The sequence below is a fragment of the Balaenoptera physalus genome (genome assembly GCF_965194825.1).
Source record: "Balaenoptera physalus genome assembly, chromosome: 1".
In the NCBI taxonomy this organism is placed as follows: Eukaryota; Metazoa; Chordata; class Mammalia; order Artiodactyla; family Balaenopteridae; genus Balaenoptera; species Balaenoptera physalus.
In genome coordinates, this window is record NC_138882.1 from 17892697 (window position 1) to 17917396 (window position 24700).

The 24700-nt window shown below is 37.1% G+C and overlaps 1 protein-coding gene across 1 annotated transcript in view; it reads left to right on the plus strand.

Annotated features, from left to right (window-relative positions):
• The window catches only part of RRP15 (ribosomal RNA processing 15 homolog), a 47486-nt gene that overhangs the window by 16631 nt on the left and 6155 nt on the right, over positions 1–24700 (plus strand). The window contains exon 4 of the mRNA XM_082427738.1: positions 1543–1744. Coding sequence (XP_082283864.1) covers positions 1543–1744 — 202 coding nt within the window. The remainder of the gene's footprint in view (positions 1–1542; positions 1745–24700) is intronic.

Consider the following 24700-nt stretch of genomic DNA (forward strand, 5'->3'; position numbering starts at 1 on the left):
CTATAGGATTTCTCTGAGAATTAAATAATTAATACCCATGCAGAGCTTAGAAGAGTGCAGGATTAGTGCCAGAGAATAAGTGCCTCCTTAAATTTTATACCCTGGGCATCTCACTCTCCTCACTTTGGTCCCAGCCCTGCTGTGAAGGGTATGGAATTTTACCCTCCTCATAAACAAATAAGCCAGCTTGGTAAAGTTTCTTCGATGCTGGCAGGAGACAAGAGGCTTGTGGGCCAGAGACAAAGGACTTTGTTACTCACGGCAAAAGCAGTAGCCAGAGCTTCACATTCCCACTGGTTCCCTGTGTCCCTCGGGGGCAGCGCAGGTGCCCTAGATGCATGCCTGTGCCTGTGGTGGGTTGTGTTACAGGAGAGGAACTCTGTACCTGGGAATCTATTGCTTTTATGGTAAGTGGTAACAAGCCTGCTCTTTGTCCGGGGGGAGACATTACCTCATCTTTCAAGGTTGCGTACTGCAAACACAACCCTGAGAAATGGCCTGGGTAAAGAGCAGTCGGGGCCTTGCGTTCTCGAAGAACCCAGCAAGAACGTGCAGGGATGCTCAGGGCCTGTGGCGGATTGCCTCTGCCAGTGATGATTAGAGCAGGAAGATTAATAGGTTATAGAATTTTAGAGCTGGAAGGGATGTTAATGGTCTAAATCAATGCTGTCCAGTAGAAATATGTGATCCACGTGTGTAATATAAAATTTTCTTATAGCCACATTGAAAAAAGTAAAAAGAAAGAGGTGACATTAATTTAAATAATAAATTTTATTTAACTCAATATATTCAAATTATTATTTCAGCATGTAATCAATATAAAACAATTATTAAAGAGATTTTAAAATTCTCTTTTTCATACTGAGTCTTCAAAATCCAGTGTATATTTTAAACTTGGAGCACATTGCAGTTCATACTGGCCATATTTTGTGTGTTCGCTAGCTACATGTGGCTCGTGGCTACTGTAATGGACACGACAGTTCTTAATCTTCAGGGTTTATCTTTCGGTGAGTTTAACTATAGCACAAAGTACTTCAAAAAAAATTTTTTTTTTAAATTAGTCTTATAAGAGTTGTAGATAACATAGCTGAATACTTTTTAAGCTTCCTGAGTATTGTTTTTCCCATTTACAGATGAAATTGAGATCCAGAAAATCTTTCCTAGCATCAAATGATTAGACAGCTAACTGTAAAGGCTGTGCTCATTCCATTTACACTGTAAAGCCTTTATATATTGAGAAGTAGATGTTTGTGTTAAAACATCTTAGTTCTGATTCTTAGTTCTAGTTGTACAAAAGTTGATTTAGAAAGACTAAAGCTGAAAAAAAATCACAAATCAATCCACATATATTTATTCTCTATTCAGAAATTTGTATTCATTCATTGAAATGTATGTTCACTTTTCAGATTTATTCAACGCTTTTCACTATTAAATTAGTGCCTCTTTTCTGACCAGTGAAAATACATTGTTTCTGTCCTCAGAGTTTGTGTTCTAGTGTAATTGTTATTTAACTACATTGCTCTGGTCATTTATGTTCTACAGGGGTGTGGTGCAATTATTTAATGCTGTTCAAAAGCATCAAAAGAACGTTGATGAAAAGGTTAAAGAAGCTGGAGGATCTATTAGAAAGCGTGCTAAGCTGATATCAACTGTTTCCAAGAAAGATTTCATCAGTGTTCTCAGAGGGATGGATGGAAGCACAAATGAGAAAAGTTTGACTGGGAAGAACTCGAAAGCCAAACAGGTAAGACCGTTAGGTAGGATTCAGTGCATCAGATGTCAGCTCTTAGAGTTTTGAGGTGAAAAAGCATACTATAGAATTATAGGGTTGTTTTTTTTTTTCAGATTTTATTAAAATTTCTACATGCCCACAGCCTAATTTAAAAGCTTGTATTCTTAAATTTCATGATGACTTATTCAGTATGGAAGTTGCCAGTTACAGATGTTGTTAGAACTCAGGAACCAGTAGATTCAGGTAAATTTTTTAGAGACAGAGCAGTCTCTCTCCTATCTGAAATCCTGCGTTTTGTGCATTTTGTAGAAGACTAAGTGAGGGATACAGCTTCAATTGAGACTGTTACCCACAGCGGTAATTGTGATGGTGTGTAACTTCTATAATGAAGAATTGGAGCTTTGGGAAATATAGTGAGAATTCATCCTTGTGCTGAGGCAGCTTTGATGATACTTGGCTGTTTGGGAGATGAAGAACATAAATACTTTTCATGATTTTTGGCATGAATCTCTGCTTCTCCAGCCCTTTGACCTATGAACCCCACTAGCTTTCTTTTTACTGTACCAGGTGAAAGGTTCTGAAATGTGCTTTACTCTCAGAAGGGCTGTGGTTTTTTTTGTTGTTTTTTTTAATTAAAGCAAAGTACATAGTTGCATTTGATGGCTTGGTTTCTATCACCAACAAAGAGTACTTCAATCAGGAAACTAGAGTTTCTTTCATAAGTTTTTTGTTTGTATTTTGGGAAGACAATAGGAACTCTGGCAAGAAGAGCATTTAGGAATTTCATGCTAGCCTAGTGTTGAAGTATTTTTCAAGTTTCTTGTTTAAGTTGCCATTTTACCTAATTTTGACAAAAGTTTTCTAAGCTGTTTATACTTTGCTGATCTTTTGAATATCAAAGGACTCAAATTTTGTATATTTATGTAAATGTGGTGCTCACTAGTGCTGCCTTTTTAAAGTGTTTGTCAGAAGTAATTATGAACACATGAATACTGTGGGGATTTGTACTTTTTAGTTAAAAAGTCTAACAGGCTGTGTTCTCACTTGTGATGTAATGCTATTTTACTGTAAGAACTGGAGAAAGATCCAGCAGCATTGGATGAGAAAGAGCTAACGGGGCAATGGAAAAGGAAAGACTTTTTTTCCCTTTTCCTCGTTGGTTTCAAAGTAAGTTTTAACAGAAGCATTTGTTTTTGCTTTGGGATTAGTTTTTTCATGAGTTATGAAAATACATGAAGGGTTCTTTTCAGTGGAATTATTGCATTTTCTTTGTTACCATTTGCTCTTTTGCCCTTGACCTTCTTTTTTTCTACTTCAGTGATCACAGGCATGGTATTAATCTGAGACACGGTCAAAAATTCCTTGAGATTTAAACCAAAATGGCTTTGCTTTAAAAGTAATTTGTTTCTAGAACTACCTATCCCACACCAGTGCTACCCTGGCACATTTTTTTCTTTTAAAAATGTTTGTTTTCATTTTGATTTTATACTTATGGAAAAACGTAAAGTACCTATTTGTACCAGGTGCCATCCTTGTATCTTTTAAAGGCTTACAATTCAGACAGACACATGATCTCAAGTAAATAAGTAAATGAGATTAACATGACAACATACAAATTCTCAATTAGTATGTCTAGACTATTATCATCAATTACACTAGGTACAATAGACTATAAATTAAGTGGCTATTCCCATTTGTGGGGAGAATTTCAAAGTAACCTACATTATTCATTTAAGACATAGATCAGTTAAGTCTATGTAGGTTACTTGAAATAGGTGGACTTTTAAGGCAATTGAAGAGAAGGCGGGAAGGCCAAGGTGGGAATAGGTTTGGTGTGCCAAAACACTATTCGGAAATGAGTCATATATTAATGGACGGGATAAAGGAGGACATTAATTAAGTAGAGAATAAGATTTCCCCCTTTTCTCTTATTTCACCTTATCCTAGCACCACTGCTGCTACATTTGCCTAATAAATGCCCCTTCTCTCCTCATACAGTCTGACAGAAGAGATTTTACGGAAGTTGCTCATTGTCGTCTCTTTTCTGAGCATAACAGTATTCAGAACACAGGCTTTTAATCTCTTATTTCTAATATTGTGAAATCTTTAGAGTCCGTCCACATAAAAACTGGATTCACTGGCAGCTATCTGTCAGGATATCAATCTGGAAAGACCTTCATGTCTTCAGCCCCTTTACCCGGTGGTTGTGACATTAAAGTTCAAAACAAACAAGAGCCAGTCGTGTTATATTAAGCAAAGCTGGGTAGAGTGGTAATAAACTAACATAGAGGTCAGGTCCATTACTGTCAGTATACCTCAGGAGTGCTCTTGGTGTTGTGTGTGGTTGGTTGGTTTATTTGTTTGTCTGTTTGTCTGTTTTTGAATCCTTAGGAAGACTTGTGACTTGGGAATTTAAGAACCCTGTTTCAAGAATTTCCATACTCCTGCAAGATATTAGAAACTTTGAGACATTGTGACAAATGTTTCTTAGCTATGTTACGGCCCTGAACAAGTTACTTTTCTCAGAACCTTTTCTTTTTCGCTGCATTAAATTTTTTTTTTTTTTAATTTTATTTTCAACGCAAGAGGAACACCGCTCCAAAAGGGAACTATGACCAAATAAAATAGCCAGTACCCTTCCCCATCCCCCTCTACCCCTTGTCTTGTCCCTTCGCCCCAAGGTAATAGATCTTTCTTCTAGTGTTTACCTCCATATATTAAATAATATTTATACTGTTTCGTTATCAATATTAGATATTATCTTTTATGGAAGATAAAGAATTGGCATTCTTAACATTCCTTCGACCCCATACATCTCATACTCAGTCCTTCCAATATAGCATATTCATGTTTTTGGCTAAATCAGTATTCAATGTAAACATTGTTCACTGCTAGGCCAAGTAATATATGATAATATTATTTTCTTTATTTATTTCCTTACAGTTTTTGTTTTCCTGGAATTAACATTTGCTTCGTTTTATGCACCAAAGGCTTGCTACACTCTTCAAAAGAACTCTTAAACCCTTCTCAGTACTATTTTCTTCATGGTCACCCTGCTACAATCCAGACTGATGGTTTTTTACCTGCTATATGCACTGTCTATTTTTGACTTTGCTTTATCACTGTCCTGGGAATTCCCTTTGCCTCTTCCCTGTGCAGTAGTCTCTGTTTCTTGGACTAAATGTCTTACTTTCTCTTGGCTTTCTCCCTCATTTTGATGAGGTTACATTTACCAGTAGCTTTCCGGGAACAGATTTGGGTATCCTCATTTTTAATTGATGTATTGGCTAGATATATGTAGTGGGTTGAATGGTGGCTCCCAAAATAAGTCCACGTCCTGATGCCTGGAAGCTGTGATGTACCTTAGTTGGAAAAAGGGTCTTTGCAGATGTAATTAAGTTAAGGATGTTGAGATGAAGAGATCATACCGAATTATCTGCATGGGCCCTAAGTCCAGTGACAGGTGTCCTTGTAAGAGACACGTGGGAGATCTGACAGGCAGAAGCAGAAGGGGCAGTGTCACAACGGAGGCAGAGGCTGGAGTGATGGCCACGAGGCAGAGTGCCGACAGCCCGCAGGAGCTGGAGGAGGCACAGAAGCGATTCTCTCCCACAGCCCTCGGGAAGGGGGCCTGGCCACGTTCGGAACTGTGGCACGCTAGATGGCTGTTGTTTGAAGCCACCCAGTTGGTGGTAGTAATATTATGGCAGACATGGGAAACTAATATAGTATAGATGTGTGTGTTAGAAATAATCTTCCCTCAGAAATTTGAAGTTATTGTTTCATTTTCTTTCTTTTTTTTTTTTTTGCCAGTGAGAGGCCCAGTGCTGTTTTGATTTCTGGTTCTTTACTCCTTGCAACCTTTGGGGTCGTGTCTTTATCTCTGCTGTTCTGAAACTTTGCAGTGAAATGCCCTGGGCGGCTTGCTCACTCCTTGTGCTGAACCCGTGGTGGCTCTCTCATCCCAGTGAGAAGCTCATGTTCCTCCCTTCTAGACACGTTGTTCGGTTCCTTTGATTTAATATCTGATTATTTGTGTGCCTTTTTTTTTTCTGTGTTCTCTTTCTGGAATTTCTGCTAATTGGTTGTTAGATCTTCTGGATTGATCCTCTTATTTTCATAACTTTTTTCCCTCTTATTTTCTCTCTCTCTGGCACCTTACTGAGGGAAGTTCTTTGATTTCTAGCCCTTAAATTGAGTTTTAAAAATATATGACTTCATATTTTTTAATTTTGAAGAACACTTTTTGTTCTTTTGTTTTATTCTTGGGATCCTATTATTGTTTCACGAATGCACTATCTGTTCTCTTTGGGGAATTAATCATAGGCATCTTAAATTTTTCTTCTACTCTGCGTTGTTTTAGTCTCTTCTGAGCTCATTTTTGCTGTTTGTTTTGGCCTCGGTCTTTCCAGTTGGAGGCCTTCCTTAGTACATGGTGATCCTTACCGTCCATTCATATTTAAGAGTAAAGTACTAGAGAACGGATTGAACATCCCCGCGTGAGCCCAGAGCTTACTGGTTGGTGAGCTCAGCTATAGAGGAATCAAGAGAGTTGGTGCTTTTGTTGGGGAACGTCCAACTGTCAGTTTCTATAGGACTTTCTTCTGGAACTTTATATCTTTTCTAGAGAAGACTCTTAATAATCCTCTGCCTATGTATGGGGTAAGAACTTGCTGCCAATATTCTTGGAGCAGGATGTAGGAGTAGTCTTTGGGGCTCCAGCATTCAGTGTGTACACTTATCCAGTACAAGCTCTTTGTGTTAGCCAGTGTTCCAGAGTCCAGGACCTCTCTGGTTTAATATTTTCACTAACTACTGTCCATGTTAGTGTCAGTCACCTGCCTCCATAAGCTGGCGAGGGGACCCAGAGGTCTAGTAACTGCTTCTTACACGGACTATCAGCCATTCTTCTGTTTTTATCACACCCATTACCCCTACCTCCACCCACTGCCCCCAGTTCCTGAGCATGGATCCACTGTTTGTCACTTGAACATCAGCTTATTTTTCTCTGTTAATTGGTTGCTACTACTCTATCTAGTTTTTATCCCCCCAAAATTTGTTGGCATATTGTATCTCCTATTGTTTTCCCTTCTGTATTGTTTCCTTGTATGTTTATAACTTTTATACCTTTATTTTAATTTTTGTAGGCTTTCTGTAAGAATTGGAGATAAATGCATGTCTGGGGTTTAATTGGAAGACCTTTTTATTTTAAAAGCAAAAAGGTTCATCTATCATAGCTTCCTATTGCTTTAATGGAATTACTGGAGTCTTAAGTTGATTATAAAGTATTTCACCAACAATAAACTTTTAAATTTTGACATTTTTAATGTTTTGAAGTGAATTGTTTGAAAAATACATTATAGGCATACTTCCTAAAATTTTAGCCATATAAAGAGGGAAACGTCCACGTGAAGCAGATATATTCACCTCTATTTCTATGGGTTTGCATATTCTTTGGAAACAATCGTTGTGATTATCTCTCTTCCTTTGAGAGTGTTTAGATATTTAGATTCATGCTCTGGCACATGTGTGTTTAGCATTGTTTTTTAGAAAATAAAGAAGAAAAGAGAGTATATGCTTTTTAAAAAATTTGACTAGTCTGTTAATTTTTGTTATGTAATCTGATAGATAACGAGAATTACTAATTCATTTCTTTACAAGTCACATATCTATGATTTATAAGTCTGTTTTAAGGGTAATATGTATTTGTGCACTATACATCTACATTTGACTTCCTTCATTTTATGTTTTTATATTTACTGTTTTTGTGAGCTACAACTTCACCTGTTTAAAGTCTGCTTATTTCATTTAAAACCATGATCCTCTTCAAGGCTTTTGGTTCCTAGATTGGAGTACTTTTTGATATGTTCCAAAGACTGCCTTTCATATCATTAGCTGTTTATCAAGACATTTTTCCTCCTCTGATCATGCTGACTTGGATAATGCTGTTGCCGTTAGAAGTTTTTAAATCTTTTTCTTTCCTAATTTTGTTGTAGGTAGTCATTATTTCTAGAGCAAAGTACTTGGGAACTCATATGTTAGAAAGCCCTCCTTAGGGCAAAAAAGGTGTAATTGCTTTTTAAAGATCATTTTTAGTTAAAGAGATTTTGAAATGACTTACAAGTATTTTGAAAGATGTCACACTGATATATTAAATTACATTTGAGTCAGCAATTACTGTACTTTACTCCTTGGAGCTGAGCTTGGGTACTGTGAAGTAAGACAAAAAGGTACTTGATGGACTTGTTTCAGAAGAAATAACAGCTAATATTTGTAAATCAAAAAAAGCCTTCACTCTAGTGCCTAGGGCAGTTATTATTCTGAGTATTTTTCATCTCTAAAAAAATGAGCTGTTTCTTCAGTTACATATGTATGGTTTAATTTTTTTTTTCTTAATAAATAATTGTGTATTTCTTTCATCATGTTAAGCCAGGTCATTTGTACAGAGGATATACATCACGTTAATAAATGTAAACACATTACACCTTGGCATTCACAAATTTAACACTGTGTTTTTTTGTTTTTTCCTTTTTTAAAAAGTTCCTCATATTGTAAAGCTTATATGCAGAAGTATGTCACTTACTGGTGAGTTCACTACCCAGTATCCACTTTTATGCCCATTGTTTTCTCTATTCCCTATCATATCACGTCACAGTAAATCTTGCTAAATCAATACAGGGGACTTAGTTTATTTTTATTTTTTATTTTATTTATATTTTGTGAGATAGGGCTATGAAAGGGAACATTGTTAGTAGAAGTGAGAAAGCCTAAGAAAAGAGTGATTCTTAGCCAAAAAATAAAAATTTGGGGTAAAGTATTGAATGTCAAATTCAGTGGAGGTTGGTTCTTTGAATGAATCAGTCCATCAAATATTTCATATAGAAACGAGAAGAGAAACCATTTGAAAAATTGTTTTAGTATGTGTTCCAGGTGGTACAGATGTTCGCTCATGAAATTAGAAAGTTTTACAGTTGGAAAAATTATGATGTGAGAATGTTCATAGAAAATGTGACTCTCAAGAGGAATGTGCTTTGGAAGAATATAAGATCCTTAGCTTTGGTTTTAAAATGTCATGAAGCAAACGTAGTGGTGGCACTAGTTCATCCATTGGACCAACCTAGCCTGTACGTAAAGGTGCTTTGAGTAACTGAAGAAGCATTTTTCATTGTTTAATGGTGAATTCAGATGATAACAGGGAAGGAGGCAGCAGTGAGTGATACTTCTGATGAAGTGTTTACCTTCAAGCTAAAGAATTTCATAAAGAAAGTCAGAAATTGGAACAAGTGTTCAGTGTTGCTGAAACCAGCCTATACTGAGACAGTCTTTGAAGACACTTAAATGAAATAAGCATCAGAGAATGAAGCCATAATCAGTAGACATTTTCACTAGTAATAATTCAAGGAAAAAGAGACAGTGCATCTCATTTTTACTTTTCAAGGTACACTTAAGCAGTTGGTTAGGAGGAAAAGAACTGCCAATCTTTGTACTACTATAAGGGAAAAAAGCCTAACAGTTTTCCAGTTTTTCACATTCTTTATAATTTTCTTTCTTTTCTCTTTTCTTCTTCCATAGGGGTTGGAATATAGGGTGTTTGCTGATGGGTGGGGAGCTAGAAAAGGGGATTCTGAGTAAGTTGGGATCAGATTTTTTAGTCTCCTACCTTCAGTTAAGGAATTTGGACTTTATCCTTTAGGCATTTGGGAGCCAGTTGTAATTTTTCGTCAGGTAAGTGATGTGATCAGGTTTGATTATTTTTAAGAAAAAGAAGGCTGGAGGATGTAAAGCCTGTGTCAGAAGACCAGCCAGTGGGAGGCTATTGTGGTAATCAGAGCAGGAGGGGAGAACTAAAAGGGGGTGAGCTAAGGTTGCATGGGGGTGAGAAGAAAAGAGGAGTCATATTTGAGAGGCAGTTTTGAGGTTGACTGGGTCTGGGACTCACCTGATTCAGAGGGATGAAGGAGAGGGAGGGACTGTGGGTGACCGTGAGGTTGACAGCTTGGGAGATTCAGAAATGGTGACAGCTTTCACCAAGTCAAGACTGTAAAAGGTGGAACATGTCTGAGAGGTAAAGACTTTTGGAGGCAGTGTCTGCTCCAGGTTGTAATGAGAAATGAGACGGATGACAGTAAATCAGGTCAAAAACGTCAAGCGCGGGGCAGAGGCCCTGGGTTAGTGTGGGAAGCCTGACACAAAGGAACAGGCGGCCCGAAGAGCAGTGTGTGTGTGGAGACCGCTTACTGCAGGAGCTCACGAGTCTGTCTCTGCAGCGTCCCGGACACGCGGAGGACAGTTAGTCTGTTTACCCAGTCGGGGAAGGTGAATAGTGTACTTTAGAAACGTAAACGTTTCTAGGTTTAAAGAATTAATTGTCACCTATTTGTAGGGAATTCTCTAATCCAGAATCTGTAAATCCCTCCCTTGGACCAAATAAATGCAGCCCTGAATGTACCAGCCACATACCAACATGTGGCAGGGCACATTGGCTGCTTTCTTGATGTTGACCCTGAGTGAATTTTTTTTTTTTAAAGATAAAATTGTATTTAGGACACTCTGTTTAAGGAAGCAACAAAAACTTACATTTTGTATAAGAAAAGTGTTCATTAGAGATTAGTTCTAATCCTTAAGGGAATAGTACCTTCCTTCCCCCATTCAGAACACATAGCAGTCTAGAGTGATGTTTTCCCAATATGTTGAATAATCAAGATTTTAATAATTAGAGCTGCTAATTTTTTTCCTTACCTTTCAAAGTTGTGATTATTCCTTTTGCTCTTTTCTTGAAAAGTTGACTAAAATTCAGTCAGATTTCTTGGAACTTAAGCGCCTGTTTCCTTAAAGGTGGCACAGAAGCAAAGGTGATGCAGTTTAAATCTGTTAAGTCTCTAAGGAGAATATATTGGCTGCTATTAGGAGATCATTGACCGTATGTTACTTAACACTCTTGAATTACAGACTTTCTGCAATGTTTTCATTTATTTGAAATTGTCAATATATCAATTTGGGCTTTTGTTAGAATGAAACCGCAATAATAATTTTGTAGTAAGAGAAAGTGCTAGCTAGTTTCTGTTAGAAAGTAATTTCCTTACTGATTGCAGGACAACAAATTTCAGTCAAAATCAAGGGGAAAAGTTACTGGAAGAGACTAGGTATTTACTTTTTTCTGATTTTGTGATATGAGTGCTTTAAGTGTCAAACATAGAGATAAGTTAGGGGGCTCTGTTTCTCATACATTTCTCATAAATGACAACCATGTGATTTCTTCACAGCTAGGTATTTAGTGGTGGGGATACTTTTGCAATACCTGGCTTCTTTGGTATCTTGGTAACTTAGACCTAGACTCTGATTTGCTGTGTACTTTTAAAACTGTGCATTCCTGCTGATTCATAGACCTACTGAATTCTCCTCCCAAAGGAGAAGGCCCAGGAATGGAGGGACTCGTCACACAGGTCCCTAGGTGGTCCCCCGGCCATTTTCAGGCCTCAGTTTTTAAAAGGAGTTGGGGGTGTGGAAGGCAGGCAAGGGGGTGGAGAAAGATGCTGTCCTTAAGTTGCCCCTACATTGCAGGGCAACACTGTTTTACTCTCACATAAAAGCGGCTCTAACAGGAATGTGTGGAATGCTCACTTTGTAAATAATTCAGCTTAATGTTTGTTTACTGAAAATGCCTAAATAGATTAGAGTTTAGACAAAAGAGAGACTCCAAGTTTGAAATAAGAATGAGCATGATTGTACACTTTGCTGTTGATGGGAACAGTCTAAAGCCAGTTTCTCTTTGTACTCACTTTTAAAATATGCTGTTTAATTTTAACATAGGGTGGTTTCTGAGTTGAACGGCAGTTTTAATCAAAGTGAGCTTATGTTTGGCAGTGTGGTAACATGCAGCATTTGACATGGGGGAAATATGGGTATAAGTGAAAAATATAATTATGGAGCTGCTGTGGAAATCTTTAGTTACTGTTAAAATAAAAATTAATAATGGTGCCGTACATCTTCTGGCCTGCTTTGAAGAAATGTTCTATTTGAAATGGCTGAAGTGGCTGCCTGCATAGGATTTTCATCAGTGAGGTTGAGGCTTTTTCTTTCTTTCTTTTCTTTTTTTTTTTTTTAAATTTAAATGTCCTGCACAAGGTGTGTCTTACACCCATGTGTTTGCACGTGTTTGCACGTATGGTGCATTTTTAAAAATCAAAAGAATTATCTTACCCACAGACTAGAGAACCAGACCGCCTGGGTTCAGAATACTTGGTCTGCCACTTACTGCAGATGGGTTGCTTACCCACACCACACCTAGGATACTTCTCTGTTTAAGACAGTCATTCTAGGAGGTATAACGATCTCACAGAGGTACTGTGAGAGTCAAGTGATTTAGTATATGTAAAGTGCTTAGAATTAGAAAGCTTGGCATCTAATAAGCACTATATAAATGTTTGCAATAGCATGTCATTAGAATGAGTTTCTTATAGTCAGTTCTTATTTTTTCCTAACAGATAATAGTTAAAGATGAATCTGAAGTTGGAAGCTAGTTTGAAAGGAAACTGTTGTTACTACTGCTGAATTACTGGATGGTCCAAAAATTATCTAATAATTGAATAAAAATTGTGTTTAGATTTGGAAGGTTCTCTCTCATTTTAGGTGTGTCTGGCCTAGTAATGCATACTTCTTACAAAATAATAAAACTAGATTTTGAGGACTAGAAATGTGTCCACTTTCTCTTACCCCACACTTCAAGCTGTGGTTGAACTGTGTAACTTAAGATTTTCCTTAGCAAGGGGGATTTGGTTTCTAAGTGGGTGCCTTCCTACTATTTGAATGTTCTCAACTTTGTGAATAGTGCGCAGAACATTAGAAGATCACATATGTCCTCAATCGGGGGTTCTGTGTGTACTTGATGACTCAGGGCATTAGTGGTAGGGACAGGGTAAATGGGCTGGGAGGGGCCTTATTATTGTTCGCTTTGCGCCAGGTACTATGGAACGTGTTTTTATATAATTATCATTTTAAGAAATACTAGAACTCTCATTTAAAGATGAGAAACCCAAAGTCAGATTCAGTGACTTGCCTCAGGACACACTGATAATAATTGACAGACTCTGGATGAAAACCTAGTCTGTATTGCTCCAGAACTGTCGTTCAGCCATTAGTGCCTGTGTGCTTAAAATAGTGAGGTACTTTTTTAGAAGCAGAACAGAAAACTGTCTCCATTCTGTCACCTAGATGAGCTGGAAAGAAGGGGGGCTGTCTGGCGAGCCCCAGTGTTGCCTGCCCAGACTAGAGAGGTAAGCAAGGCAGCTTGCTGAGTTCTGGGTCTCACCTCCCCTTCACAGGTTATGTAGTAGCACTTGGGGAATGACCCACTTTAAAAATCTCATTCCTTAAAACTGGTTAAGGAGGAAGTAAGATAAAATATTATAGTAAAACACTTCAGAATTATGAAACTCATTAGCCTTATTTAGAAAATTCTTTGGGGAATTCTCTGGTGGTCCAGTGGTTAGGACTCGGGGCTTTCACTGCTGTGGGCCCGGGTTCAGTCCCTGGTCGGGGAACTAAGATCCCGGAAGCCACACAGTGTGGCCAAAAAAAAAAAAAAAAAAAGAAAGAAAAGAGAAGAAAATTCTTTATAAGTTTTACTGTTAGAATTGACTTTCTATTCATTTATCAAGGAATTTAAAGTTATTGGATATCATTTAATCATTGTTTGCCTAATAGAAATTTTAGAATCCTTTTTTTTTTTCAGTAATTTTATAGAAAATTTTCAAACAGGAAAAACATGTGAAAGACCAGTATTTCTGTCACCTAGTTTCTAAAATTGTTAGCACTTGTCCATGTGTTTATTTTATAGCTGTCTGCCTATCCTCTCTCCATCTAGTTTTTGTTTGTTTGGGGTGATTATTTGAAGGTAGTCCCTATACTGTCCCAGAGATTCTTTTTTAAAAATTAGGTTTATTGTCGTGTGATTCACATGCCACAGAATTCAAAGGATTCTTTTATAACTTTGAGAATTGGAATCCAGTTGAGGTTCACACCGTACATTTGGTTGTATCCTGGTCTCTTTTCTTCTTGACCAGTCCCTTGTCCTCTCCCACCCCACCTTTTTGTTTTGTTTTGTTTTGTTTTTAATGTATTTTTTATTTTTTTGATGCTTTTCTTGTCTGCTTACATTCTTTTTATGTATGTATGTATGTATGTATGGCTGTGTTGGGTCTTCGTTTCTGTGCAAGGGCTTTCTCTAGTTGCGGCAAGTGGGGGCCACTCTTCATCGCGGTGCGCGGGCCTCTCATTATCGCGGCCTCCCTTGTTGCGGAGCACAGGCTCCAGATGCGCAGGCTCAGTAATTGTGGCTCACGGGCCTAGTTGCTCCGCGGCATGTGGGATCTTCCCAGACCAGGGCTCGAACCCGCGTCCCCTGCATTGGCAGGCAGATTCTCAACCACTGCGCCACCAGGGAAGCCCCGCACCTTTTTTTAAGAAGAATATATAAAGAGACAAACCAGTTGTCTTGAAGAATGAATCCAGATTCTGAATTTGCCTGATGGTTTTGTCATGATATCTTTTAACTTGTTCCCCTGTGCCCCTTTTTTAGTAGGCTGGAAGTTAGGACTAAAGGTTAGGATTTAGGTTAAACTCTTTTGGCCTATTTCATAGGTGTGATACTTAGATGCTCTGTACTTACTATTGCATCACATCCCATATTAGTGATGGTAGTTTTTCATTTGGTTAAAGTGGTAATAAATAGTCCCTTATTAAAAGTGCATTTTCCCCCTACAGTTATAAAGTAATTTCTGGGATGAATAACTTTGGAAGGAGCAAGTATACCTTTCTCCATCTTTCCTTTGCCTTTTAGCATCAACTGATGATCCTTGTCTAAAACAGTTATGTCATTGGAGTTTACAGAATGGTGATTTTCTCATTTATTTTTTATTTATTTATTTTTCTAGGGATGAATTTAATTTCCTAAAGATGGGGGCTCATGTTCCCTTCCCTTTAATTACTGCTTTCTGGAGTGGGGAGTTGGGTTAGCAGTCATCTCCAGTGCTGGCAAGAGAGCCTTCTCTCCCCCCGCCTTTTGTTGTTGTTTTTTGTTTAGTATTATGGACATAAGAATTTTTATTTGTTCAGTATTTTACAAACATTATGCTTTTTGATGCTTAAATTCACAGATGAGGTAATGGGAACCAGTGCAAACTGGCTCCTGTGCCCTTTTGACATGACCCCATTTTTCTTTGAGTACTTCTTGCTTTCTGGGATAACAAGATGTCCCAGACCAAACCTTGAACTTCCTGTGTCCCAGACTTGGAATCACCCATTTGTACAAGGAACTCTAGTGAGACAATCCATTTATTTTTAAATCTTTTGTTGACTTCAGTAGATTGATTGATAGTATGCATATTATCTACCAGATATAACTTAGTTTTGTTTGTATAGCTTTTCATGGTTTTACAAAGAACTTTTCCATATTTAAAAAAAATTTTTTTCCTTGTTGATACCCCGTCTCATAAACTAACTGCAGTGTTGGACTAGCAAGAAGTCTGTACATTTCATTGCTGCAAGGACCTTGGTGGTTGGGTACTTCAAGAAATTAAGGAGAAGAATGGAGGGATAATAATCACATATTACATTTAAAAGAATGACAAGGAGTTTTTTGTTGGCAAAAGCAACCATTTATTTATATCAGTGACCTTTATGGCTGTGTGTGTGTGTGTGTATGTGATATGTGAGGGAGAGAGTATTTACTATTATCATCCCTCATATTTCAGAAGAGGAAGTAGTCAGGTAACATGCTGTCTTAGCCCATTCTAGTTGCTATAATAGATTATCACAGACTAGGTGGCCTAAACAACAGACATTCATTTCTCAAAGTTCTGGAGGCTGGGAGTCCAAGATCAGGGCACTGGCAGATTTGGTGTCTGGTGAGGACCCGCTTCCTGGTTCACAGACATGTCTTCTTGCTGTGTCCTCACATGGAGGAGGGGCTGATGTATGGTTTTTTTCATTTAAGCTTTTAACAAAGTTGTGATAGTAAAACATTGGTGTCTATTTTCTAGATAAATTCATAGCTCTGCTAATTGGTTTATAAATCTGAATTCTCATTAATGTACTATGTAATGTAGTGGATATAAGAATAAGGATGTGCTTTAAGAGACTGACTGGCAGAGTGTATTCTAAATATTTCATGATCCTAATTGAGTATGAAAATGTATAGAGCACTTGTGTCAAAAGGCTCCTTGAGATGTTCTGTTTGTCTTTTTAGGCAGTATAGTCAGCTTTTAACAATTCTTAAGAGAATATAAACAATGAAGAAAATCAGGGATGCAGGAATGTTTCCTAAGACTTAATTTTGTGGAGCTAGATGTATGTAGATAGCAAGTTAGAACAGAAGAAACCAAATAGAACCACTTTGAACAAGGACATAAGTGTTAAGTGCATAGTAAAATGAAGGGCAGCAAATGAAATAAAAACAAAAAACAGTATAGTGGATGAAAAAAAAATGCATCAAAAGAGCTTGTTTTCCAGGAATATTAGGCCTGAATTCTTGGAAAGCCAGGCAGAATTAGGTTTTCTTAGAGAGTTCTGTACATTTAATATGTGCTTGGGCTGTAATTAAAGGTGACATGATTTCAGCATCTTGATCTTTTTTCCTGGGATCTCTTATTAAATGCTTTTCTAGTTTGCTTGGATCTTAGAAATTACCCGTCTGAATTTGTAAACTATACAAGAATGTGGAAACTAAACAAAAAGTTAACAAAAATGAAGCCCAGTGGGCTTGTTGCCTGGAATACCATCCTAGTAAAAGAGTTAAACAAGCTTGTGAAGGAATAGAGAAGGCAAAGATTGATAAAGACAAGTAGGAATTGCTTATTAAGAATTCTTTGAGAATCAGAGAAAAGTTTGAGTTTGTTTAGATATGGGATCTTTCACATAAACTTGAATCAGTCGGTTCTTCATTAGGTTCTTCATTGGAATTCTCGTATATTCTAGATTGAAAATTTTCAACCCTTTATGATTGAATTTTCAATTCTTTAGAGGGATGTTACAGTGTCTTGCACAATTAGAAAATCATTTGTGCTCTTAATTTAAATTCTAAAGATTTGGGGCTATATTTTACTTCTCTTGATTTCTACCAGAATACATTTTTTTATATAAAGGGATTTCTCATATACCCTTCATTTCACAGGCAGAACTTTTAGATAGGATTTAATATGTCAACCAAAAAAAAAAAAAAAAAAGAAGAAGCAGGAGTCTGCAAATAAGAAAAGAGTTTATTTGGGGTCTTAAGAGTTGCAGTTTGGGAGATGCAGAAGATTTGGGTGATCCCAGAAGAGTGTTCCAGGGAAGAGAAAGTTTCATCATAAAGATGAAAAGCCATGAGGTTGTTAAAAGTCACCCGACGAGAATTGTGATTGACTCTGACTGAAGTCAGAAAATATTTTTGTCCTTAAGAAATCATGAGTTGTTTTAGGGTAGGGTCCAGTAAGTAGATAGGCTATGCTGTCACGAATTTCTGGTAGATGTTCTGGATGGCTTCATCAGGTCAAAGGGTCAGATTCCATCCAGGCTGAGATGTGCATAAGTCACACTTCTTTAATGGTCCCTTGGCTGTGTTTTAGAGGGCTCTCTTAGCAATACTGACTCCATTTTGATTTTCCTTTCACAAATGTAGGGGAGATTACTAACTACAGTTGTAAATAGCTTACAAAAATTTGCAACAACAAAGGTATTAAGATGAATTTAACCAGTATGAACCTTTTTTAGTTTAGGTGAAAATAAATTAAAATGAAAACAGAACGTTCTTCTTAGGGAAAGCAATGAAATCAGCTATTGCTGATTGCTAAATTTAGATATGATTATAATGTTTATTTTTTTAGGATTTGACTTTAATTTTCCCCCTTCAAAACTGAAATGAGGTTAAGCTCTTAATTATTTGGTATTAGACTAATGAATAATTCCAAACCTCTGTTTTCAGTTTTCTTTTCAATAGCTGCCAGTGTATGTTTGAACCTTGAAATGGAAGCTGATTAACATTTTTAAGGGTTGTCTTCATCTTCAAAATCAACACAGACTGCTTCTGTATGATCTTGATTAAATATTTGTGTAAAACCAGGCCAGTGAGGGTGGGGACTATTTTGTTTCCTTGCGTCATATGGTTTTCATTAAGTTTTTTGCATTTAAGTCAGTTTTATTTTTCAGTTGATGTAGGCACAGAGAGTTGTCTTGTAGGTTGCTTTAGGTCATTGAGTCATTGCTGCCTTGCAGTAACCCTGACAGACTTCGTAAGCTGCTAAATTTTTATCAATCAAGTCTTAGATGTCAAGACATCCAGACTTAGAAGTCAACACAACTTCCATCTGATGGTGGTAAATATCTGTGCCTCACATGTACAGTATGATTAACTGTCTCTTACATTACATTTATACCAAGGTTAAGAAAGGGAAGTACATTTAATTTCTTTCAAATCTCGGACCTCTATCTAAACTTTCTCATTTGTAGTGTTGTAGTCAGTGGTTAACAATGATTCAAATCCAGAACTCTCTTGGTTTTTTATTCCTGTTGTAAACATAATACATCATATTGCCACTACTTCTATTTTACAAATAAAACAAAAACCTTTAATTCTCATGATGTCTTAACATTTAATGAAATCTGTCTAGGGGTCACCCTAGGCAAATTTTACCAACAAATGACACATTTGGAATTTGCTTCAAGCTTTCTCCTTTTCTTGTATTAATCTCTGATCTACCTTTTCTTTGTGGGTGCTCCAAGCATTTAGGAAGTTTTCTACTTAATGGTTAAGTCATCTTTATGGAAAAGATCCAGTAAGTTGAAATTATGTAAACCTGTTGCGTGAGATAATTTGCCCAAGTTTTGACTTTCATAGAAACTATCTGAAAGTGTATTCAGTTGTTTTCAGTGTACTTTAGTACTCATTCTACTGTGTAATTTTTAGGTTATAACAGATGACTTAGTAATATATTTTGTTCATATTGATTAAGTTGTAGAGCAGTGTAGTATTATGGAAAGAACTTGGGCTTTGGAATCAAATGGATGTGGATTTAAGTATTGACTCAGCCGTTTATTAACTCTGACTTAAATAAGTTGCTTCACTTCTTTGAGCCTTAGTTTCCTTATTAAAGATGAGAAGGACGATGGCAATCTGGCTAGGAAACTTAAGAGAATGAGAAGCAAGGGAATATTATATAAAGTGTCTGGCACATAATAGCTTCATAGTATAATTCTTTTTTTCATTGAATAAGTTAGAAAGGAAAGCAGAATCATTATGGTTAATAAAACCAGAAAGGTTTCTTGGGAGAGTTTTTTTAGGAAGATGTTGGAGGAGGCTTGTAAAACTTGGGATTTGTGGAAATGATTGAAGAATAGTTGGTTTTCTCCTTGTTGTCCTGTTTTTTCCTTTTTAAATTAATTTTTACTTAGGCATGTAGTTTAAAAGACCACATTTTGCCAAAAAGTTCATTATCAAATAAAGCAGTTTTCTGCCCCATTCTGTCTGCTCTGCACAGCTCTGACCCCAGGGCAACCTGGGCAACCAGGACAGCTGGCTCCTGTGGCTAGTTCTGTTGGCACTTACACATCTCATATTCCCGACTATCACACAGCCAGATCTTTTGATTTGTCAATTTGAGGTGTTACCTATTGGCTTTCTCTTATTGTAGGCAAAGATTTCATTCCTCTCACACAGTCTGTTTCCTCCCGGCTGTCCTTTCAATATAGTTAGTTTATAATTTTTTGCTAATTCAGTGTTCAACATATATTATTATGCCTGTACAAGTATTATTTACAGCTAAAGATTGTAATATTCCTTACTTATGTTTCCTTTCTATTTGTTTTCCCTGACATGAATAATCGCCTTGATTTTCATATTTAACTTCCACAATTTATTTAGTTTTTCAAAATCAAATTACCTCAGGTAATGTATCTATTATAAAAACTTTCTTGGAGACATTCTCTCCTAGAATCCTCTGTTTTCCTTTTTCTGGGTTGATTGCTGTCTTGGGCCGCTTCACAGTTGTCATCCTGGGACGTAAATTTCTTCTGATCCTTGGAATGTCTGCTGGATTGGATTCCCTGTTTCCTGGAACTCGTATCTTCTTCTTTCTTGGTTTACTCCCACTGTTTCGGTAAAGCATACCCTCTAGGGGTTTTGTCCAGTTAAAATGATGGGACCGTGGCAGTTGGCTGGTGATGACAGCTCTCGGCAGCCTTTCCCGAGGTCACTGCTGCAAGCTTTCCTCCCTGCCTGACTGTAGTCACCGTGCTGGAGTCTCCATTCAGTCTCATCCTGGACATGCCCTTCTCTTTCCTGCGTTGGATGTCCTGATTTTTTTCTTTCCTGTGTCTTTCTCTTCTTGATTTACTCCAGCTTTTTGTGGAGGACATTCTCAGTAGTTTCTCGAGAAAGGCTTAATTGGAAGTAAAGTTTTGGGTACCTCGTGTCTGAAAGTGCCTCTATTCTGTCCTCACACTTGAATAACAGTGCATCTGGGTATTAAATGTTCAATTGGAAATTCTTTTCTTTTAACATTTGGAAAGCATTCATCTATTGCTTTTTTGCTTACAGTGGTGCTGTAGGAAAATCTGAATCTTATTCTGATTCCTGATCATCTGTATGTATGTGATTTATTTGTTTGCTTTCTGGCAGCTTATAGCATGTTCTTTTAGCACCGCTTTGTTCTGAAATTTTACGTGGTGTCCTTGATGTGGCTCAATTTTTCTTTAGTGTTTTGGACATTCAGGAGGGCTCCTTTAACTCTGGAAATGTGTGTGCTTCACTTTCGGGAAATTTTCTGGAAGTATTTCATCGATTTTCCTCCTCTCCATTTTTGCATATCTCTGTCTGTAGACCGTTATTTGTATGTTAAACCTCTTGGACTGGTTCTCCGATTATCTTACTTTTTCTTCTGTTTTCCATCACGTTTTTCTTTTTACTCTTTTCTGCGTGATTTCCTTAACTTTATCTTCTCACCCTTATAATTTTTTTATTTCTGCCATCGCGTTTTAAATTTCAAGCTCTTTGTTATTCTCTTAATGTTTATTTTAAAATAGTAACTGTTCTCGCTTTGTGGATGCAATATAATCTTCTAACTCTTCAAGGATATTAATGGTATTTTCCCCTAAATTTTCTTTATTTGAATAGTTCCTTTTATTTATTTTTTTTAAGAAATAAGTGAAAAAGCTCAATTCCCACTCTTCTCCAGTGATCGTATCAGGAGGATTATGAGAAATACTATTAATATGGACTATGCCCCAGGCACTAAAAACCAAACCACACCCAGGCAGTATTGTCCTGTCATGCATTTTGTCCTAGCAGAATCATCTTGTTTTCCCCAGAGCTTCTTGTTTTTGTAAAAGACACTAAAAGCAACTGACTAAAGTTTATCCAGTATATTCTTTTTTTAATTTAATTTTATTTATTTTTTTAAACAGCAGATTCTTATTAATTATCTGTTTTATACATATTAGTGTGTATATGTCAATCGCAATCTCCCAGTTCATCCCACCACCACCCCTCCCCCGCCACTTTCCCCCCTTGGTGTCCATACGTTTGTTCTCTACATCTGTGTCTCAATTTCTGCCCTGCGGACCAGTTCATCTGTACCATTTTTCTAGGTTCCACATACATGCATTAATATACGATATTTGTTTTTCTCTTTCTGACTTACTTCACTCTATATGACAGACTGTAGATCCATCCACGTCTCTACAAATGACTCAATTTCGTTCCTTTTAATGGCTGAGTAATATTCCATTGTATATATGTACCACATCTTCTTTATCCATTCGTCTGTCGATGGGCATTTAGGTTGCTTCCATGACTTGGCTATTGTAAATAGTGCTGCAGTGAACATTGGGGTACTTGTGTCTTTTTGAATTATGGTTTTCTCAGGGTATATGCCCAGTAGTGGGATTACTGGGTCATATGGTAGTTCTATTTTTAGCTTTTTAAGGAACCTCCATACTGTTCTCCATAGTGGCTGTATCAATTTACATTCCCACCAACAGTGCAAGAGGGTTCCCTTTTCTCCACACCCTCTCCAGCATTTGTTGTTTGTAGATTTTCTGTGGATGCCCATTCTAACTGGTGTGAGGTGATACCTCATGGTAGTTTTGATTTGCATTTCTCTAATAATTAGTGATGTTGAGCAGCTTTTCATGTGCTTCTTGGCCATCTGTATGTCTTCTTTGGAGAAATGTCTATTTAGGTCCTTTTTTGGATTGGGTTGTTTGTTTTTTTAATATTGAGCTGCATGAGCTGTTTATATATTTTGGAGATTAATCCTTTGTCCGTTGATTCATTTGCAAATGTTTTCTCCCATTCTGAGGGTTGTCTTTGCATCTTGTTTGTAGTTTCCTTTGCTTTGCAAAAGCTTTTAAGTTTCATTAGGTCCCATTTGTTTATTTTTGTTTTTATTTCCATTACTCTAGGAGATGGATCAAAAAAGATCTTGCTGTGATTTATATCAAAGAGTGTTCTTCCTATGTTTTCCTCTAAGAGTTTTATAGTGTCCAGTCTTACATTTAGGTCTCTAATCCATTTTGAGTTTATTTTTGAGTGCGGTGTTAGGGAGTGTTCTAATTTCATTCTTTTACATGTAGCTGTCCAGTTTTCCCAGCACCACTTATTGAAGAGGCTGTCTTTTCTCCATTGTATATCCTTCCCTCCTTTGTCATAGATGAGTTGACCATAGGTGCGTGGGTTTATCTCTGGGCTTTCTGTCCTGTTCCATTGATCTATATTTCTGTTTTTGTGCCAGTACCATACTGTCTTGATTACTGTAGCTTTGTAGTATAGTCTGAAGTCAGGGAGTCTGATTCCTCCAGCTCCGTTTTTTTCCCTCAAGATGCTTTGGCTATTCGGGATCTTTTGTGTCTCCATACAAATTTTAAGAATTTTTTGTTCTAGTTCTGTAAAAAATGCCATTGTTAATTTGATAGGGATTACATTGAATCTGTAGATTGCTTTGGATAATATAGTCATTTTCACAATATTGATTCTTCCAATCCAAGAACATGGTATATCTCTCCATCTGTTTGTATCATCTTTAATTTCTTTCAGCAGTGTCTTATAGTTTTCTGAGTACAGGTCTTTTACCTCCTTAGATAGGTTTATTCCTAGGTATTTTATTCTTTATGTTGCAATGGTAAATGGGATTGTTTCCTTAATTTCTGTTTCGGATCTTTTGTTGTTAGTGTATAGGAATGCAGGAGATTTCTGTGCATTAATTTTGTATCCTGCAACTTTACCAAACTCATTGATTAGCTCTAGTAGTTTTCTGGTGGCCTCTTTAGGATTCTCTATGTATAGTATTATGTCATCTGCAAACAGTGACAGTTTTACTACTTCTTTTCCAATTTGTATTCCTTTTATTTCTCTTTCTTCTCTGATTGCCATGGCTAGGACTTCCAAAACTATGTTGAATAATAGTGGTGAGAGTGGACATCCTTGTCTTATTCCTGATCTTAGAGGAAATGCTTTCAGTTTTTGAGAATGAGAATGACGAGAATGATCTTGAGAATTGAGAATGATGTTTGCTATGGGTTTGTCGTATATGGCCTTTATTATGTTGAGGTAGGTTCCCTTTATGCCCACTTTCTGGAGAGTTTTTATCATAAATGGGTGTTGAATTTTGTCAAAAGCTTTTTCTGCATCTATTGAGATGATCATATGGGTTTTCTTCTTCAGTTTCTTAATATGGTTATCACATTGATTGATTTGCATATATTGAAGAATCCTTGCATCCCTGGGATAAATCCCACTTGATCGTGGTGTATGATCCTTTTAATGTGTTGCTGGATTCTGTCTGCCATTATTTTGTTGAGGATTTTTGTATCCATATTCACCAGTGATATTGGTCTGTAATTTTCTCTTTTTGTAGTATCTTTGTCTAGTTTTGGTATCAGGGTGATGGTGGCCTCATAGAATGAGTTTGGGAGTGTTCCTTCCTGTGCAAATTTTTGGAAGAGTTTGAGAAGGATGGGTGTTAGCTCTTCTCTAAATATTTGATAGAATTCACCTGTGAAGCCATCTGGTCCTGGACTTTTGTTTGTTGGAAGTTTTTAATCACAGTTTCAATTTCACTACTTGTGATTGGTCTGTTCATATTTTCTATTTCTTCCTGGTTCAGTTTTGGAAGGTTATACCTTTCTAAAAGTTTGTCCGTTTCTTCCAGGTTGTCCATTTTATTGGCATAGAGTTGCTTGTAGTAGTCTCTTAGGATGCTTTGCATTTCTGCGGTATCTGTTGTAACTTCTCCGTTTTCATTTCTAATTTTATTGATTTGAGTCCTCTCCCTCTTTTTCTTGATGAGTCTGGCTAATGGTTTATCGATTTTGTTTATCTTCTCAAAGAACCAGCTTTTAGTTTTATTGATTTTTGCTATTGTCTTCTTTGTTTCTGTTTCATTTATTTCTGCTCTGATCTTTATGATTTCTTTCCTTCCACTAACTTTGGGTTTTGTTTGTTCTTCTTTCTCTAGTTCCTCTAGGTGTAAAGTTAGGTTGTTTATTTGAGATGTTTGTTGTTTCTTGAGGTAGGATTGTATAGCTATAAACTTCCCTCTTAGAACTTCCTTTGCTGCATCCCATAGGTTTTGGTTCGTCATGTTTTTTTTTTTTTTAAAGAAATTCACGTTCTTTTATTTATTTATTTATGACTGTGTTGAGTCTTTGTTTCTGTGCGAGGGCTTTCTCTAGTTGTGGCAAGTGGGGACCACTCTTCATCGCGGTGCGCGGGCCTCTCACCATCGCGGCCTCTCTTGTTGCGGAGCACAGGCTCCAGACGCGCAGGCTCAGTAATTGTGGCTCACGGGCCCAGTTGCTCCGTGGCATGTGGGATCTTCCCAGACCAGGGCTCGAACCCATGTCCCCTGCATTGGCAGGCAGATTCTCAACCACTGCGCCACCAGGGAAGCCCCGTCATGTTTTCATTGTCATTTGTCTCTAGGTATTTTTTGATTTCCT